The following is a 19,816-nucleotide window of genomic DNA, read 5'->3' as shown; positions in this document are numbered from 1 at the left end:
AAATGTGAAGAAATAGACTTTTCATGCCTTGTTCAGTCTCTTTGCCTGCTAGGAAAAAGATTGTTATCAGAAAAGATTATTTTTGCTTTAGAAGATAGAATTGGAAAATAGGGAAGGGAATGTTCCTTTCCTGGAGCCCTTGGAAAGTTAGGGAGAATTTGAAGTTAACGGAAACATTTTGACAGTATGAGGACATAGTGTGTGCTCTCATTGGTGCTCAGAAATGTTTATTAAAAATCCACCTAAAAAAAAATCCGCTTAAATTGGCCAACAGTGTTAGGGGAGATAGTCTGTCTTTTCTGTATTTAACAATTAGGATACTTGTTTTCTCAAAAAGCTTCTTATAGCAAAAGAAAAGCAAATTCTAGTTCTAGGCAGTACCGGAGAAATGTTTGTAATGCTCAACCAAAGAGTCTCAGTATGAGGATGTCGGTGTTACTTTAGGCCCTCTTGACCTATTGATATATATTCTCAGTGGTGTTATAGAAATCACTGCAGAGGTTTTGGAAAGGAAATGATGTTTCTGATCAGAGGGTCTTATTAAATTCACACTGGACAGTTAAGGGAAATCTTTCCCAAGTTTTTTTTTTTCTTCCCCAATTGTGATGATGATTATTTTTTTAATCAGACCAAAATTTACTCAGTTTTAAAAGAATCCCATTTCTTTGCCAAAATCTGCACAAGTTTGCTGTTTTAAGCCTGTGTTGTTGTTCTTATTATTTCTTTTAATGAGGGACAAGTGTCAGGGCATCACTTCTAAACACTAAGTGTAAGTATTGAAAAATACCGTGCTCCGTAAAAAGCCCATTAAAGGAAAAAGTAAAAAGCCCATTTGTGACTCTTCAGTCCTAACACTGTTTTGATGATTAATAAGCAGTGGCCTGGGTACAGATAGATTTTTCAGATAACTTCATCACACTTAGTGGTACTTTATTTATTTTTAGATCCTAATCTTATTTTGAGCTTCTCAGTAGATAAACTGTATATATGCATTTTCCCCCTGTTTAATCATAGTTGTCTGTGTTTTCTGACTTGTAGGAAGAAAAAAAGAAGTTTGACAAAGAGACGGAAAAGAACTATAGTCTAATTGATAAACATTTGAATTTATCAGCCAAAAAGAAAGACTCACATTTACAAGAGGTATTGTTTTTATTTTCTGTTTGTTTCTAAAATTCAATAAGCAGTGCATGCCTTTTCTTTTTAAAATGTGCTTTTCTTTTGTAAACTTTTCATCTAGGATTATTAGGGATGAAAAAAAATGAACAGGTATCATCATGAATTAATAAAAAATTCTTGCGGAACAAGACAGAAAATGATGAATACATCTTACAGTGATTAATTCAGTAGAGATTCATAGTATTAACATTTTCGGTTCTGAGTATATTTTCACAGGAACAATTTTATCTGGCATTACTGAAGAACAGATACATTATTTTCAGGAATAGACTTATTAATTGGCTTTCAAGATTTTTTGAGGAAATGAATTGAATTTAATAAGCTCATCTACCATTTTGCTATTATGTGAAGGCAGCATTAATCTTATTTAACACTGAAGATTCATGAGGTTCAGCTTCATTGGAAGGAGGGCCTCTGTTTTACTTGTGTTAATAGACTTTTTTTTTTGGAGGGAGCCATGAGTAAGGAGAAAGGAATTTATATCTTATCTCTCATTTTGTCTGTCTTTGTCTTTTCTAAATTCCCTGGCACTTGGGTTTTCTCACTCACACACTTGAGTGGAAACTCAATGGTTTGCAATTTGGAACATATGTTTTCATTAAAAATAATGCTGTTTTGCAGCTGTTGGGATCTTGACTCATCCCACAAAAGTGTGATATTTTTCTCATTTTGTTTATTTTTAAACACATAAGGAATCTGGGCATAATATACCACTATAATATACACTTATTGAAGGATCATCAAAATGACACTAACAACATTGGCTCCAGTATATTTAAATGCCAGATATGCAGTTGCACACCCTGTGTATGTGTGGTCATTTTGACGTTCCCCACTTGTCACATTTACTTTTTCCTCTTTAATAACTTTAACTGACATTTGGAAGGTGTTTGAGTTTATAAAAGAGAAGGGAGGGGCGCCTGGGTGGCTCAGTCATTTAAGCATCTGCCTTCAGCTCAGGTCATGATCCCGGGGTCCTGGGATTGAGTCCCACATCAGGCTCCCTGCTCAGCGGGGAGCCTGCTTCTCCCTCTGCCTCTGCTCCTCCCCCACACTCGTGTGCATGCTCTCTCTCTCTCTCTCTCTCGCTCACACACTCCCTCTCAAATAAATAAATAAAAAATCTTGAAAAGAAAAATGAAAGAGGAGGGAGCTTTTATACTACTGAATCCTCACAATACCATAGGTAGGTAGGGCTCCCTTTTCTCCTCGTTCCATATTATGTGGAAAACCATATAGTTGTTATATGTGCTCCGTCATCTCCTTCCCTCTGTCCATTTTGAAATGATAGCTGTTGTTTTTATCGGCCCTCCTTATGCCAGAGGCTTTCTACCTGTCTTCTCCTCTCATCTCTCTTTTCAGGTATTCTGAAGGGATTTTTCATGCTGCTAGTAAATTTCCGTCTTCACTTCACTCTCTAATTACGTATCTCATGGGAGCTGTTGAGCAGGCAAAATCTTTATGGCCATCCTTAGCCCTTCCTCTCCTATGCCACACCTACTTTCTCAGCATATGTCTTCCTTAGCTTCAGAATATTCTCAGGATATGGCCACCTCTGACTCCTACCACCATCACCCTGGCCCGTGCTGCTGGCATCTCTCACATGGATTACCGTAAAGGCCTCTTAATTGGTCTCCCTGCTTCCACCTACGTATTCCTACAGTTTATATTCTGTACAGCAAGCAGAGTGAGCCTTTATGTTGCTTCTCTTCCCCAGACCCTCCCTAACAGCTCTCTCCAGAGGCCCAGGGCCCACCCTCCTGTCCTCACACCCACATGGGCTGTTTTGCTCTGACTGACTGGGACAAGCATACTCTAGGCTCAGGGCCTTTGCATAGTATGTTTCCAGCCCAGACCCAGATGCTTTACTCCTCCATGTACTCTCAAATACTGTCCACACAGAGTTCACCTTACTAGAGAAGTTCCTGACCATCTTATTTAAAGTACCCTCCCTTATGCTGCTTTGATTTTTTTTCATACTCTTACACACATTTGACATACCATGTATTTGGTTGTTACATGGCTTCTTGCACTCACATGTAAGCTCCTCGAAGGTGACAACATTGTTTGATTCGGTACTCTATCCTTTACACCTACTCCTTAGCTAGTCAGGGAGTAGGCACTTAATACATATTTATTGAATGAAGAAGTGTGAAGATGCTTGCACAGTGAGCTGGGGCTTCATTAATTTCATCATTCCCAAAGATAATTAAACTCCAGATCAGAAATTTGAAGAGACCCTCGAGACGAATAATTTTAGTTTCATTTAAATTATATATTCTGTCCCATCTTGCTGTTTGCTCTTTACAAACATACACACTCCCACTTGAAACAGCTTTCTATTACAAGTGTGAAGGCCTTAAAGGGGGGCGGATGCTCTTTAAAAGGAAAAGGTTAGATTTGGATCTTTATTGATTTTGGCATTGGCTTATGTATTGCTAATCTGCAGTGAACTGAGTTGTACTAGAGAGGTTTATAAAGGTTGCTGAGAGTGGTACTGAACAAAGGCATAAAAACTTGTATCATTCTTTCTCCTTGTTTCAAATGAAAATAACAGGAGACAAGTGTCACAGACAGCAGGCTGGCTATTTGATAATTCTGTTAAGACCGTTACCTATAGCTCTCCATTTACTGGGTACAGTAGCTTCTACTTCCATCCACACTCCCAACTTCTAATATTTGCACTAGAACAAGTATCAGACATTTGAGAAAAAATCTATTTCTGTTAATTTTTGAAGTACATTTTTGTTTTTTGAGTAGTCAAATGATTATATTTCAGTACATATGACCAGGGAAGTAGATCTTTTGAATAACTTTGCCTGAGAATGGTCTATTCTCATGATACATATTTATAGCAGGAATGGCCAGAAATGAGATGATGATCAAATAGAAGTTTGTTTAAAAAGTCACTTTTGCTTGGTATGGTAAAAAGTAGAGTTTGAATGTGTGTTTTCCCATACAACCCAGCGATTAACCCAATTCTCAGTCTACCTGGAGACCGCATCATTTCCAACAGGTAAAGGGCTCCGTCCCACAAGATGGTCCCTTCTTCAGATACCGGTTGCAAATCAAGGTTGTTTACCTATGCCTCTGACCTACTGGCTATAAATTAGACGTTCCCACCTTCCCCTCCTCCAGTTTGATTCATTTGCTAAGAGTGGCTCACAGAACTGAGATAAAACACTTACTTATATTTACTAATTTATCGTAGAGGATAATATAAAAGCTAGAAATGAATAGCCACATAGGGTGGGGTCTGGAAGGGTCCCAAGCCCAGAACTTCTGTCCCCGTGGAACTGGGGTGTGTCACTCTCCAGGCTCTCGTGTGCGTCCATCCACGGGGACGTTCCAGGGTTTTTACAGAGCTCAGTCTGTGGTACCCCTCCCTCTACCCACTGCCAGATGTCAGTGGGCAGGACTGAAAGGTCCAGCCCTCTAATCACCTAGTCTTTCTGGTGCTCTGTAGAGGCCCCACCCTAAGTCACCTCAGTAGCATAAACTCACGTGTGCTCCAGAGGGGCTCTTTATACAGATATAAAAGATACTCCTGTCACTCAGGACGTCCTGAGGGATTTAGAAGCTTTTTGCTTTATTCCATGTATAGCACATTCGCATTCTTGTGCAACCATCACTACCTTCCGTATCGAGAGCTCTTTTCATCTCCAAAGACTGAAACTCTGTGTCCGTTGAAAACTACTTCCCCAGCTCCCTACCCCCAGCTCCTGATAACTGCCCTTCTGCTTTCTGTCTATGAATTTGTTTTAGGTACCTTATAAAAGTGGAATCCTACAGTATTTGTCCTTTGTGACTTGCTTATTCCATTTAGCATAATGTTCTCAGGTTCATCCATGTTATAGCACATGTCCAAATTTCCTTCCTTTTTTGAGGCTGTATAATATTGTCTATATCTATCTATGTATATATCACATTTTGTTTATCCGTTTGTCAGTGGACACTGGTTGCTGCCACCTTTTAGCTTTTGTAAATAATGCTGCTGCGAACAGGGTTATATAAATCTTTTTTGAGTCCCTGTTTTCAGTTTTTAGGAGTATATACCCAGAAATGGAATTACTGTATCATGTGATAATTCTGTGTTTAAATTTTTTGGAGAACTCCCATGCTGTTTTTCTTTCTTTCTTTTTTTTAAAGATTTTATTTATTTGACAGAGACACAGCGAGAGAGGGAACACAAGCAGCGGGAGTGGGAGAGGGAGAAGCAGGCTTCCCGTGGAGCAGGGAGCCAGATGCGGGGCTCGATCCCAGGACCCTGGGATCATGACCTGAGCTGAAGGCAGACGCTTAACGACTGAGCCACCCAGGCGCCCCTGCCATGCTGTTTTTCATAGCAGCTACATTTTTTTGCATTCTCACCAACAGTGCACAGGGTTCCAAGTTCTTCACATCCTCAGCAACACTTGTTTTCTGTTTGTTTTTTTTTTTTAATTAGTTTTCTTATTATTTATTTTTTTGATAGGTGTGAGGTTGTATCTTGTATTTATATTTCCGTAATGATTAGTGCTTTTGAGCATCTTTCCAGGTGCTTATTGCCATGGCTTTGGAGAGTTGTCTGGATAAATACTTTAAAAATTGGCCAAGTTAGGAAATATGTGATGCCTTGTTAAGAGTGGTTTCTAGGATGACAGTTATTGTTCTGCTGTTCCTCCATGGAACCCAGCTTCTCCGCCAATTCCCTTCTAGTTAGATAAGATAAGCTGGAACCCCTTCCCCCCGCCAACCTTGGAATAGTCTCCTGACCATCTGGTGCCTGTTTACTCTCAGAGGACGGCACATTTTGAGGGCCTAAGAACATGATTACCTGTAGATGGGCTTTAAGCCCTGGACTACCTTTTGAGAATCAGGTTCTTTTATTTTACTTTCTTTAATTGAAGTATAGCTGACACAGAGTGTTACATTACTTTCAGGTACAGCATGGTGATTTGACAGCCCTGTACATTATGCTGTGCTGACCACAGGTGTAGTAGCCCCACCTGCCTCCATACAGCGCTGTTACAACACTGTTGACTATATTCCTGGGCTGACCTTTCATCCCCATGACTTATTCATGCCATAATCGGAAGCCTATACCTCCTCTCCCCTTCACACATTTTGCCCATCCCTCCACCCACTCCCCTTTGACAACCATCAGTTCTCTGTTTTAATGGGTCTGTTTTTGCTTTTTTGTTTGTTTGTTTAGATTCTACATATACGTGAAATCATGTAGTATTTGCCTTTCTCTGTCTGACTTAGCATAACAGCCTCTAGGTCCATCCGTGTTGTTGCTAGTGACCCCTCCCCCCAAAAGCTCCTCCTTTTTTATGGCTGAGTAATATTCCATTGTATGTATATCTACCACATCTTTATCCATTCATCTATCAGTGGACACTTGGGCTGCTTCCAGATCTTGCCTATTGTAAATAATGCTGCAGTAAACATAGGGGTGCATGTGTCTTCTCAAAGTAGTGTTTTTGTTTCCTTTGGGTTAATACCCAGAAGTGGAATTACTAGATCACATGGTATTTGAGAACCAGATTCTTGAGATGGTACCCTAGCTGCCACTTCCTCACCTGCTGCCTTCAGTTGTGCGTCCTGGGGTGACTAGATTTCCCAGGCCAACTGCATTCTTAGAGGATTTGTCAGTGGAAATAATGTTTATGTGATTTTGAATGTATGTGTATGGTTCAACCTTGGGGGTCAGTTGGGGTTGGGGTGAGTTTTTCGTGAAGAGCCATTCTGTTTGATGTTCAATCCTTGGGGTCAAGCTCATCATAAATGGCAGGAGTTGGCAAACTTTTTCTGCAGAGTCAGGGGGTAAAAATTATGTTTTTGTAGACAGTAAGGTTCCTGTTGAAACTAACTCAGTTTGACTGCCCCAGCGGGAAAGTGACCATGGAAGATACATAAACCAGTAGCTGTGACTATGTTCCAGTACAACTTTATGTAGAAAAACGGGCTGGGGGCCATATTTGGCACAGGGCTTGTGGCATTGCCAACCTCTGATCAAATGTTTCACTCCTCACCATCTCTGATTTAACCAGCCTCTATTGCTTTAACATAGGCAGATATCCAAGTGGAGCAGAACCGGCAGCACTTTTATGAACTATCTCTTGAATATGTATGTAAGCTTCAGGAAATCCAGGAAAGAAAGAAGTTTGAGTTTGTGGAGCCTGTAAGTATCATAGAAGGTTGTTCTGTTGTTAGATTTTTGTGATATAATAGAGATGTTTTTCTCTCCAGATGGAATTACCATTGTTGAGGGCCATAGTGCATACACGTGAAGCACAAGGCATCATAAATTATAAAAGTGGACACCCATCACCATGAAGTCAAGGAACCACCTACAAATTAGTGGTTCTGAGCCTTATTGGCACAGCAACATGTAGGGAATATTAGTTCTTAAAGACTCGGCAATCAGGTGGTATTTCTGCCACCCTATTGTAGGTCCACCCTTTAAAGAGAAGCCCTGTGAAAGAAGTGTTAGGATGGGAGAGACAGTGGTGGTGGTGATGGATAATCTTCACTCTGCTCGAGTTGGTTCTGAAGCAAGCACACCAGTTCAAGTTTTGGTACTTTGAACAATTATTGGTAACAAATTATTTCTAACACAACTCAGTGCTTATGGCAACCTGTAAAAACCAGCATGTGGAGCACTTGAAACTATCTTGTGAGTTACTCTGGCCATTCTTTAGACCTATTTATAGACATGTGATTTGTGTTTGTGCTTATATAGATGTATTCTAATAGCTTCAGTTCTTTATATATTTTTGTATATATATAATGTATACAGACACATATGAATATATGTAAAAGGTAATTTGTACTGTGGGTTTTAGTGAAAAAACCAAGAAACATTGAAATTTATGATTCTCAAGATTAATTTTAATGTAGCCGTTTTTGCATGTGATTTTTTTAAAAGAACTTTACTGAGATAGAATTTACATCCCATACAATTATTCATTTTATGTGTGATTTTGAGAAACAGAAAAAATAACAAAGTAATGATTAATTTAAAATTGACATTCATGGACGCAGTGGTCTAGTTAGAGTAATAGAATTAATCTTATTTATTTATTTAAGATTTAATTGAGAAACAAATATAGCGACAGAGATAGGAGAGATAGCACGAAGCGGGGAGGAAAGGGAGAAGCAGGTTCCCCTGCTGAGCAGGGAGCCCGATGCAGGGCTCACTCCCAGGACCCTAGGATCGTGACCTGAGTCGAAGGCAGATGCTTATCCAACTGAGCCACCCAGGCACCCCTAGAATTAATCTAATTTAAACAATGAGAGAAAATTTCATTTCCATAAACCTTTCTTTTATGTGAAATACTAATAATGACCTGCATTTATTGAGCATTTACAGTGCTCATTGTTCAAGTCATTGTTCTAATACTTCACCATGCTCATGTGTTTATTCCACACACTAGCTCCATAAGGAGATATTTTTATGATCCCACTAAGCAAATAAGGAAATGGAAGTACAGAAAGTTTCAGTAATTTGCCCAAAGTCCCATACGGAGCTGAAGTTGGGGATTGACCCTTGCTGGCCACTTCACATTAGAGTCCCAGATTCCTAACCATTGTGCCACGTGACATTATGAAGAAAATGAATCTCAGGATTTCCTTAATTCCTACCCCAAATCACTTTTACTCATTTTAAATTGACATGTTGGGCAAAAGCAGGTGCCCTTTACTCAGGAGGGGCAGGTTGAGGGTAGGTCAGAACTCAGAGCTTAATTATCACTCTGTCTCTACCTGTCTCTGCCCCAGTCACTGAAGGTTTATAGATAAAATAGAGAAGTCACAGTGCACTGGACGCCATTGAAGAGAGCTTTTAGCTTTTTAATTCTGTGATTTCACTTTCATTATAGATTGTATTGACCTATGGTGATAAAATTTCAATTATAAATGAAGGTAGAGATTTTCTTGACCAAAAAGAACAATGGGTGATATAGAACTCCATTTCTCCAGTACACTATACTCTCAAAGCTATCTAATGGCTCTGATATTTAAGGAAAAATAACACACCTTCCATTTTGTAAAAGGACAAATTAATAAAATTAATAAATAATATGTAGTTAGATTTAATTAATTCCGGTGACTTCTTTTAATTATTTTACTTCAGTAGAATCACAATGGGTTGAGGGGGACAATATGTGGCTGTTCTTATTCTACCCCCCCCACCCTGAGTTTTTGTTTGTGCTAATGTTATTTTTTTCCCCCTTTGTCTTAGATGCTGTCCTTTTTTCAGGGAATGTTTACTTTCTATCATCAGGGCCATGAACTTGCCAAAGACTTCAATCACTACAAAATGGAACTACAGATCAACATTCAGAATGTAAGGAAATGGAAGTTTTCTGGTATAAAAGGATGTTTGGGATGTGTATTTTCATTTTGTTTTATGAAAAGCCTTAAACCAAAACCAGGCTGAGCTGTTGGTGTTGAGAAACTGAGGCTACGTTGCCACCTTCTGGTCAGTTCTCAGTGTAACAAACTGCTCTTCAATTAGGTGAGGCTCAGGAATTCTGCCACCTGGCGGCTCTTTTTTTTTTTTTTTTAGATAATGAATTTGTTTTAAAAATTTATCTTGTCTTACTTTCAGAAAAGTCACTGGATATATGTTTTAAATCAGGAGTTCCATAATTTATTATTTTTTCCAGTTTTATTCAGATGTAATTGACATACAGTACTATATACGTTTCAGTTGTACAGCGTATCGACTTGGCATACATATGGCAAAATGATTACCACGTTAAGTTTAGTTAATGTCTGTCACTTCATACCGTTACAGAAACTTCTTTTTCTTGTGATGATAACTTTTAGGATCTATTCTCTTAGTAACTTTTCAAATATGTCCTACAGCAGTGTTAACTGTCACCATGTTGCACTTTGTAGGGATAATTGTAAGGATAAACTTTGTTACGTAACTTTCAGTCTTTCATGTAGGGAGCAAACAAAAGAACATACTCCACTTCAGTTGTAAGGCATTTCAGTTATAATGGTCTCAATTTCTTAATTACCTGTGTATTTTACTGGATTTTTAATCCCGGATAGGCTTATAGTTCAAGAGTAATTTCTTCCCCATGTTTAGGCATACTCACTAATGTATTGAGTTCACAGTTGCTGTTGGGCTCTATTATTTTCCTGGAAAGTATATGCTTTCAAAGAGGTCTTGGATAAAGAGATTTAAGAGAGCTGTATTAAACGGTATAACAGGGGATTTTGATCAGAAGGTGGTGGATGTTTTTCCTCTCAACACTTATATTGACTTTGGAAGTATCCTCACTGAAATTCTTTTCAGGTTGTGTTTAGTATAATTTTAGGCCTCATTAGAAAAAAAAATGAGTGAGTTTTGGGACAAGCACATTCTAGCTCATACTGAAAGACATATGAAGGATGGGACTCTGCTGTTTGCTGCCTGACTTTCAATTTGCTATCATCATAGAGATCGAGGAGGAATGGTTTTGTGTAGATTTTGTTCCTAAGTGTTTTGTATAGTTCCCTACATTTGGGAATTTAGATGATGAAATCTCACTCTCTTTCTCTCTCTCTTTTTCTTTTTTTGATAATTCAAGTGTCATTTGTTTTTATAGATTATTTTGGTGTTGAGCTGGGTTAAATAACTAAAGGAGTAACCATCCCCATTCACGGCCCCCCACTCTCAGAGACCACAATGTGACAGAATTTTAAAAAATATCAAAATGTATATGTATGTGTGGATTAGTTCTAATTTTAAAATTGTCTCTATAGGTAGTAGAATAGTCTAATGTTGCTGCAGTTTTTTCAGAATACTTTTGCAGACAGCAGAACACAGTTTTGTAAAAAGAATGCTATATAGTTGGTTTAGAAGATTAATTATACTCCTGATGTTTTCCTCTACCACCTGGCAGAGGAAATTTACCTCTTCTGCCTGGATGTCATCTGTCAAGTGCAGGGCTGGCCTGGATGAGAACCTTCAGGCAGAACTGGTTCCAAAATTTGTGGGGTCAGTATAAGATGGGAAGGCAGGGCCCTTATTTAAAAATGAAGAATTTCAAGACCGTGACAGCAGAGCATTAAACCAAGAGCATGGCCTTCTGAGCACAAGGCCCCCTGTGGTTGCACAGGCTACGTGCCCACGAAGCTGGCTGCATCTCGGTGTCTGGGATGAGGGGTGGGCATATCCGCAGACGATCCCTGCACAGCTTGCCTGTGGGTTTGTGGGTGGAAGTACTTTTGTAACACGTCCATGTGGTAAAAGGGATGTAGTTTCCTTATATACACCAAATGATTTCAAGAGATTAAATATTTCAGTGTAAATGAGCAATGCCCGGTCATGAAGTATTAGAAGAAAAACCTAAAAACAAGCTATCCCTTGAAATGGTTCACAAAATAACTTGGTTAACATCCTTACTACATTCAGAAGTTAACTTACACATTTGATAACAGTCATTTCCCATAGAGAAATGGGCAAAGAACGGTTGGCTGGAACATTTTTCTGAATCCTCTGGAACTCAAGGATTGCCATCAGTAAATGGCCCTAAAACCTCTTTTCTAAATACTCATCTCTTCGTTTTGTTCTGCTTCTGAGGCTGCTCCTGCACCTCTTCCATGCAGAGCCTCTTCTTTACACCTCACCTGCAGTTTTGAGAACACCTGATCGAGGTGTCTTTGCTTTCGTGTTTGTGCTTAGCTAATTCTTTTCCCTTCAGAAATGCCAGCACCTTTGAAGCACATGCCACTCCTTCTGTGGTACCTGCTGTACCTGAGTGTTGCTGTAGTTTGTTCATTTCTTGGCCATTTCTCTCATTACCTGATGATATCAGCTTTTAGCATAATAAAGGGAAATGCTGGCAATGGCCATGAATTACAAAAATCCCAGTTATGTGTTCTTTTTTATGCGATGTATATTTATGTATTTGAGGAAATAGATGCAAATATTAAAACCAAATCGTAGGGCGCCTGGGTGGCTCAGTTGGTTGGGTGTCTGCCTTCGGCTTGGGTCATGATCCCAAGGTCCTGGGATCGAGTCCCACATCGGGCTCCCTGCTCTGTGGGGAGCCTGCTTCTCCTTCTGCCCCTCTCCCAACTCGTTCTCTCCATCTCTCACTCTCTCAAATAAATAAAATCTTAAAAAATATAAAACCAAATATTAGCATTTAATATCTGTGTGCTATAATGCTATGGATAATTTTGGTCAACTTTTAAGAACTTTAGTAAAAAAAACAGCAAGATCGTTTTACAAAATCAGAAAAAAAGGTAAAAGTTACTTAAAAATGAAAACAACCTATTTTCCCCATCTGGTTTCACCTTTTCTGTTGTAAAAATGGCAACATCTCTTTTAGTTTTTTGAAAGCAATTTATTCCTCATCCACTTTCCATAATCCAGAGTAATACATGGAAAGCAAAACAGAGCAAGATGGCTTTTAGAAAATAGATTTTCAAGAAAAATATAAATTGCATCAAAATTGAAGTATATTTTAAAAAACTAAATTTAAACTTTTGTTATCTTTATCCCCAGAGGAATGTGGGGAAAGAGAAACTAGAATAGAATTCTTCCTAGAAGGAAATGTAATGTGTGAAATCTTAGAATTCATGAAGAATCCCCAGAAGATCCTAAGAATAGTTAAGATTTTAAGAATATGCCCAAATATTTTTGTTACAGTGTTGTGAGAAAAGTAGAACACTAAAACAATAAACTGTGTTTTTTTTAAAAAAGGGATTGGAAGTGATTGTGTAAAAATACAAAAGCGCTTATTTCTGAGGGATAGGCTTATGGTCACTTTTAATTGCTTTTAAACCTTTTCTTTCTGCCCCCAAGACAGGACTGTTTGTGTCCCTTCCCTCTTTCTTTTTATAATGTTGTGGATTTGTTTTTATATTCTGAAAAAAAATTTTTAAAATATACTTTCTCTTGCAATCAGATTTAAAACAATAAGCTGTTGGTTTGATATTGAAGATTTTCCTTTATCCTTTGACAGGGAATAATTGTGACTTTTGGGTGACTTCATTGTAATGGTAGTCATGGTAGTAATGTCATCTATATTTATTTTCTTATCATGTACCAGCTACTCCCCGTGTGCTTTATTTGGAGTATGCACATTTCATCTTCCTAGAAGTCCTGTGACGGAGACTTTGTTATTCCTAGTTTACAGATGAGGACACTGAGGACAGTAACTTCCTGCCATCCTGTTGCTTTCAGGTCGGGTCCAGCATTGGAACTTGGGCAGAGTCCCTCCAAGGGACCATGGTGGTTGGCTTCAGATTCTGTGCTGGGATATAAATGGGTCACTCATGGTGTATCTGGGGTCCGTACGTATGGGAGCGGGGGAACGTCTTGATATGGCCATCTGCTTGCCCAGACCTTAGCAACCTGTGGGTAACACGGGAGTCCTTTTAATTGTAGGAACTCAGATTTAGGCCCTGATGGTGAATCTCCGCTCACCTCCACCTGTCACCAGTTCTAAACTGTGTTTCCCTCATCCCCATGGAAGGTGTCTTATATGGGATTTAGACTCTATCACCTGTTCACCTGGGGTCTGTTGCCTGATGTTCCTTTTTCTGCCACCTCCCTCTGCGTGGGGCGTTTGAGGGGCAGTATGGGGATTACAGTGAGGGGATGTGTGTGTGTGTGTATAGGGCCTTATCCCTTTTCTGTTACATTATTTTGCAAGGTTACTAAGGCAGGGCTGCATGGGGCCCACCCTCATGTTTTAGAGCTGTTTCATGAAACCTTTTTCATATTTTTAATTATACTTTGCCTTCCTTTCTCCTCTGAATGAGGCCATGGGGCCAGGATGGGAAAACTTAAAATGGCTATCTGTCCTTGGAATTAGCCTTTTCTCTCTGCCTTGAAAGCTTTATTTCTGGGTATAGCACGGAGAAAAGCTCCTCTCTCTCTCGTCTTCCTTTTTCCCTTACTATGGGAGTGAACCTATGCTAAGCCTGACCCACCAGGTTTCTAGACATACTCAAATGTGTCTGAATTCCAGCTTCGTCCCCAAATTGAATCCTCCTCCTCCCAAGGAGGTGATGTAATAACATACTTAATTTATAAGGCTTAATTTAAGACTAGTTTATTTGGAGATTTATTTAAGAAAGTATACAAGGAAAGGAATTTCCTTTTCCTTTTCCTTTTTACTGACAATGGATAGCACCAGACTATCTCAGAGGTTATTTTGAGGATTAAAGCACCAAAAAGTGTTTTCAGTAATTCCAACCACAGTGTAAACACTCTAATGGCCACTTACTGTATCGTTTCCAGTCTAACATTATTATTATTTGATGATAATATACACCTAGAATTTAGGAATTGGAGATTGTGAGGCTCTAGCCATTCTGTTATTTATGTTCAAATTTTAAAAAATGTTGGGGCTCCTGGGTGTCTGCCTTCAGCTCAGGTCATGATCCTAGGGTCCTGGGATAGAGCCCCGCATTGGGCTCCCTGCTCAGTGGGGAGCCTGCTTCTCCCTCTGACCCTCCCCACTCTCATGCTCTCTCTCTCTCTCAAATAAATAAAATCTTTATAAAAAATTAAAATATGTAATTTTTATTCCTGTTCATAATTTACCTAAAATGGTAAAATCCTTCCCCTCCCTTCCCAGTGCAGAGTCCTACACATCTGAGGAAGTAGGACAGTGAGGGCAGGTGGTACTCCCTGGAGGGGTCTGCAGCAGGGAAGGTGGGGGTGATGGTGATGGTGGGGGTGGGAAGGGTATAGAGGCAGCCTGAAGAAGAGGTGGCTGGTGTATTTGGGAGATTGGTTACATTGAGCAGATGTATTAATTGAACAAATAAGTAAATAGATTGAGGATATGGGAGCTAGATTTCTCACTCTCTGAAAAGAAATGTACAAAACGGGGTAGGGAGGGGTGCCTGGGTGGCTCAGGCGGTTAGGCTACTGACTATTGATTTTGGCTCAGGTCATGATCTCAGGGTCATGAGCTCAAGCCCCATGTTGGGTTCCCCGCTGAGCAGGGAATGTGCTTGAGAGTCTCTTTCTTCCCCTCCCCCCCCCCCGCTTGCATGTGCTTGTGCATGTGCACACACACTCTCTCTCTCTCAAATAAATCTTCAAAATTGGGAAGGGATAGGCTAGAAAGAAACTGGAGTATTGGATTGGGATTATATTTACTTGTATGAACATACGGGGTTTTCAATATAGAGAGATATAGAAGTGTATGTGTAAAAAAAAAAAACACAGCCTATCTTTGTGTACACATATATACATCCATGTAGTTTTTCTGTCTGCCAGGAACACCCAGAAGCAGTGACACCCCTTTAACTGTGACACACTGTGCTCAGATTTTGGTTTCTAACTTCTACACTCCACTAAAAGGAACAAGGGCTTCTGGAGGTAGAGGGAAATCATTGCTTCTAGGACTGGGACAGAGAAAGTATAGGATGAACCCAGGACTCCTTTTGGGACCAGAAAGTAAGGGATTACTCAATTAAGGGGGTGTGTCAAAAGATACAAGATTCAGCTAGAAGGGGCCCCTGCTGGTCCAGTCCCAGGACAATTTGAGTATTAATATAAATAATGAGAGTATTGGGTGCAACTCATGAGATTAACAGGAATATCTGTGTGTGTGCAGGTGTGTACTCTGTGTGTGTGTGTGTGTGTGTGTGTGTGTGTGTGTGTCCCGGCATCTGTCACACGGCATGCACATATCTGTATATGTGTGTGTGTGTATACAGGCATGCCTCGCTCTATCATGCTCTGTTTTTTTAAGCGTCACAGATACTGTGTTTTTTACAGATTGAGGGTTTACGGCAATGTGTGTAATACAAGTCTGTTCGTATTTTTACAGTAGCAGTTGCTTACCTCGTGTCTCTGTCTCACGTTTTGGTAATTCTTGTGATATTTCAAGCTTTTTCACTGTTGTTACATTTGTGATCATGATCTGTGATCTTTGATGTTACTGTCAAAATTGTTGTGGGGCGCCACAGACTGTGCCCATATAAGATAGTGAATGTAATCGATGAAAGTTGTGTGGTTCTGACTGCTTCACTGACCAGCTGTCCCACACCCCCGTCTCTCTCCTTCTGTTCAGGCCTCCCTATTCTCTGAGACACAATATTGAGATTTGGCCAGTGAATAACCCTACATTGGCCTTTAAGTATTCAAGTGAAAGGAAGAGTCACACATTAAATCAAAAGCTAGAAATGATTAAGCTTAGTGAGGAAGACATGTCAAGAGCCCAGATAGGCTGAAACCTAGGCCTTTTGCACCAAACAGCCAAGTTGTGAGTGCAAAGGTAAAGTTCTTGAAGGAAATTAAAGGTGCTACTCCAGTGAACACATGAATGCTAAGAAAGCAAAACAGGCTTATTGCTGATATGGAGAGAGTTGGAGTGATCTGGATAGATCAAACCAGCCACAACATTCCCTTAAGCCAAAGCCTAATCCAGAGCAAGGGCAATAACTCTCTTCAGTTCTATGAAGGCTGAGAGAGGTGAAGAAGCTCCAGAAGAAAAGTCAGAAGCTGGCAGAGGTTGGTTCATGAGGTTTTAAGGAAGAAGCTATCTCCATAATAGAAGAGTGTGAGGTAAAGTAGCATGTGCTGATGGAGAAGCTGCAGCAAGTGATCCAGAAGGTCCAGCTAAGATAATTCATGAAGGTGGCCTCACTACACAGCAGATTCTCAGGGTAGATAATGTTTGGCTTCAAAGCTTCAAATGATAGGCTGACTCTCTTGTTAGAGGCTAATGCAGCTGGTGACTTTAAGTTGAAGCCAGTGCTCATTTACCATTCTGAAAATTGTAGGGCCCTTAAGAATTAGACTAACTCTACTCTACCTGTGCTCTATGAATGGAAAAACAAAGTCTGGATGACAGCACATCTATTAACAGCATGATTTACAGAGTATTTTAAGCCCTCTGTTGAGAGCTAGATGCCACTAAGAACATTCGTCATTCATGGGAAGAGGTCAAAATATCAACATAAGCAGGAGATTGGAAGAAACTGATTCCAACTCTCAAGGATGACTTTGAGGGGTTCAAGACTTCAGTGGAAGAAGTCACCACAGATATGGTGGGTATAGCAAGAGAACCAGAATTAGAAGTGGAGCCTGAAGCTGGGACTGAATTGCTGCCATCTCATGGTAAATCTTGAACAGATGAGTTGCTTTTTATGCACGAGCAAAGAAAATGGTTTCTTGAGATGGAAGCTACTCCTGGTGAAGATGCTATGAAGATTGGTTAAAATGACAACAAAGAAGTTAGAACCTTCCATAAATTTAATTGATAAAACAGCAGCAGGGTTTGAGAGGGTTGAGTCCAACTTGGAAAGAAGTTCTGTTGTTGGTAAAATGCTACCAAATATCATTGTTGTCTTATTTCAAGACATTGCCCCAGCCGCCCCAGCCTTCAGCAGCCATCACCCCGGTCAGTCAGCAGCCATCAACACTGAGGCCAGACCCTCCCCCAGCAAAATGATTATGACTGAAAGCTCGGATGATGGTTAGCATTTTTTTTTTTTTTGGCAATATAGTATTTTTTACTTAAGGTATGTACATTTTTAAGACGTAATTCTATTGTGCACTTCATAGACTACAATATAGTGTAAACATAACTTCTATATACACTAGGAAACCCCAAAATTCATTTGACTTGCTTAATCGCAATATTCGCTTTATTGCAGTGGCCTGGAACTGAACCCGTAATATCTCTGAAGTATTTATATGTATAAATATTATACACACACACACGTTGAGAAAGAAGTGAGGGTTGGGAGGAATCTAAGTAAAGTGACAAAGAGGCAAATAAATAAAATCGGTGTATAATTAGTATTAAAATGAGGACAAGAAATCCTGGAGGTATGGGAAACAGGGAGGCAAGAGAGGACTGGCCATTAACAAATGAGTCCCACCCTCCTTGCAATCCTGCATTTTGTTCTAGTACCTACATTTTTTTTTTTTTTTAAACTCTCAGCTTGGGTTTAAAATAAGTTTCTGCAGATAAGTTTTCCCCTTTGCAATCCACATTTATCAAACTCCCATTCCCCTAAAAAATGTGTACCATCCTACCATTTTTCTGTTCTAGGACCCTTGGTAACCCCTTTCATTGTAGGGAGGAGAGGGGAGGGATTTCAATAAAAATTTTTTTAATCTCTGCTTTTTCACAATTTCACATCAGCAGTTTTTTGGTGTTAATACAGTTATTTTAGAGTGTGGATAAAAGAAATGTCCAGAAACTTGGTGTTGCTGACTCATCATGCTTGCCTTGGTAATTTCGTCACTTCACCTTGCATGTACGTTTCCAGTGTGTCCGTTTGACAGAGATATTGGCATACCGAGTCTCCTGGGTTTCAGAAATGTGATTTGTCTCTTCGGATATCAAAGACATTATTTGTACATGGGATTCTGTCCCACCCCCCCCACCCCCTGCTTTATCTGAGAAGAAATGTCATTTCAAGTGCAATTGCCATGACCTGCAAAAAATGAATTAAGTTTTTTGGGTTCTGAGTACCTAATACTGCTGGTATAATAATGGTGAGTCAGGTTGATGGTGCGAAGGAGAGACTTCCCAGATATTTTATGACCTACTTTTTTTTTTTAAGATTTAGTAATATTGTGAAATGTGGAGGTATAAATTCTTATGTTGACTATCACAAGCATTCTTAGTGTTCGAAAGCTTCGAGAGTAAATAACCTCCAGTTACCTTAGCTTAGACTCCTCTATTAGCTATTCCAGCACTAATTTTTTCCTTTGAACGGTAATCTTAACAAAGAGACACACTGGAAAGGGTGGGTATATTTCAAGAAGTTTATAGGAAAATCCTACAAATTTAATTATAGTTATCCAGAGCCTTAAAAATGTACATGAAAAAGCTCATATGAGGACTTAAAACTTATATGTGTTTTTTTATCTGTTTCAGACACGGAATCGTTTTGAAGGAACAAGGTCAGAAGTGGAAGAGCTTATGAACAAAATCAGACAGAATCCCAAGGACCACAAACGAGCAAGTCAATTCACAGCTGAAGGCTACTTATATGTGCAGGAAAAAAGTAAGAGGACCTCCAGCAGTGATGAATGACTAATGAAAAATGATTTTAAAACTCTTACTGTAATTACTCTATTTTTTTTTTTTAAAGATTTTATTTATTTATTTGAGAGGGAGAGAATGAGAGACAGAGAGCACAAGAGGGAAGAGGGTCAGAGGGAGAAGCAGACTCCCTGCTGAGCAGGGAGCCCGATGTGGGACTCGATCCCGGGACTCCGGGATCATGACCTGAGCCGAAGGCAATCGCTTAACCAACTGAGCCACCCAGGCGCCCCTGTAATTACTCTATTTTTGGAATAATTATTGCTACCACTGCCTTTGCCCCGTCCTGTCCTAGAAAGTAGTATTTTGTATTATGGGGGAAAGCACATTCCTGCTCCAGGAAGGGGACAGTGAAATTAGGAACTCAAGGAGCACCCCACTTTCCAGATGCATCCTGGAATTCTGCATCACACTTTGCTAAAACTTGCTTATAAGGATGCCAGAAGTTGGTGTAAGGCTGAAAGTGAGGCGAGGTATTTTTCCTTCTTTCGCTTCATCCCTCGCCGTCCTTATCACCTACGCACACACATATGCACATTCATATACATATGCACACCCTCCCCCTCCCACAGCCCTCCTTTTCCATGTTAAAGTCAACAGGGACATATTCCTCCTATTCCTTC

At 39.8% G+C, this 19,816-nt stretch overlaps 1 protein-coding gene across 2 annotated transcripts in view; it reads left to right on the top strand.

Annotated features, from left to right (window-relative positions):
- ARHGAP10 (Rho GTPase activating protein 10) overlaps positions 1–19,816 on the top strand; it is a 340,748-nt gene that overhangs the window by 110,636 nt on the left and 210,296 nt on the right. For both annotated transcript variants that reach the window (XM_028125305.2, XM_028125304.2), the window contains exons 5-8: positions 1,039–1,140; positions 7,232–7,342; positions 9,404–9,508; positions 19,026–19,155. In XM_028125305.2, the coding sequence (XP_027981106.2) occupies positions 1,039–1,140; positions 7,232–7,342; positions 9,404–9,508; positions 19,026–19,155 (448 nt within the window). The remainder of the gene's footprint in view (positions 1–1,038; positions 1,141–7,231; positions 7,343–9,403; positions 9,509–19,025; positions 19,156–19,816) is intronic.

Source organism: Eumetopias jubatus, unplaced genomic scaffold (genome assembly GCF_037043125.1).
Source record: "Eumetopias jubatus isolate StellerSeaLion01/CBP00866 unplaced genomic scaffold, mEumJub1_p1.0 scaffold_2, whole genome shotgun sequence".
In the NCBI taxonomy this organism is placed as follows: Eukaryota; Metazoa; Chordata; class Mammalia; order Carnivora; family Otariidae; genus Eumetopias; species Eumetopias jubatus.
This window is presented reverse-complemented; position numbering and strand designations above follow the sequence as displayed.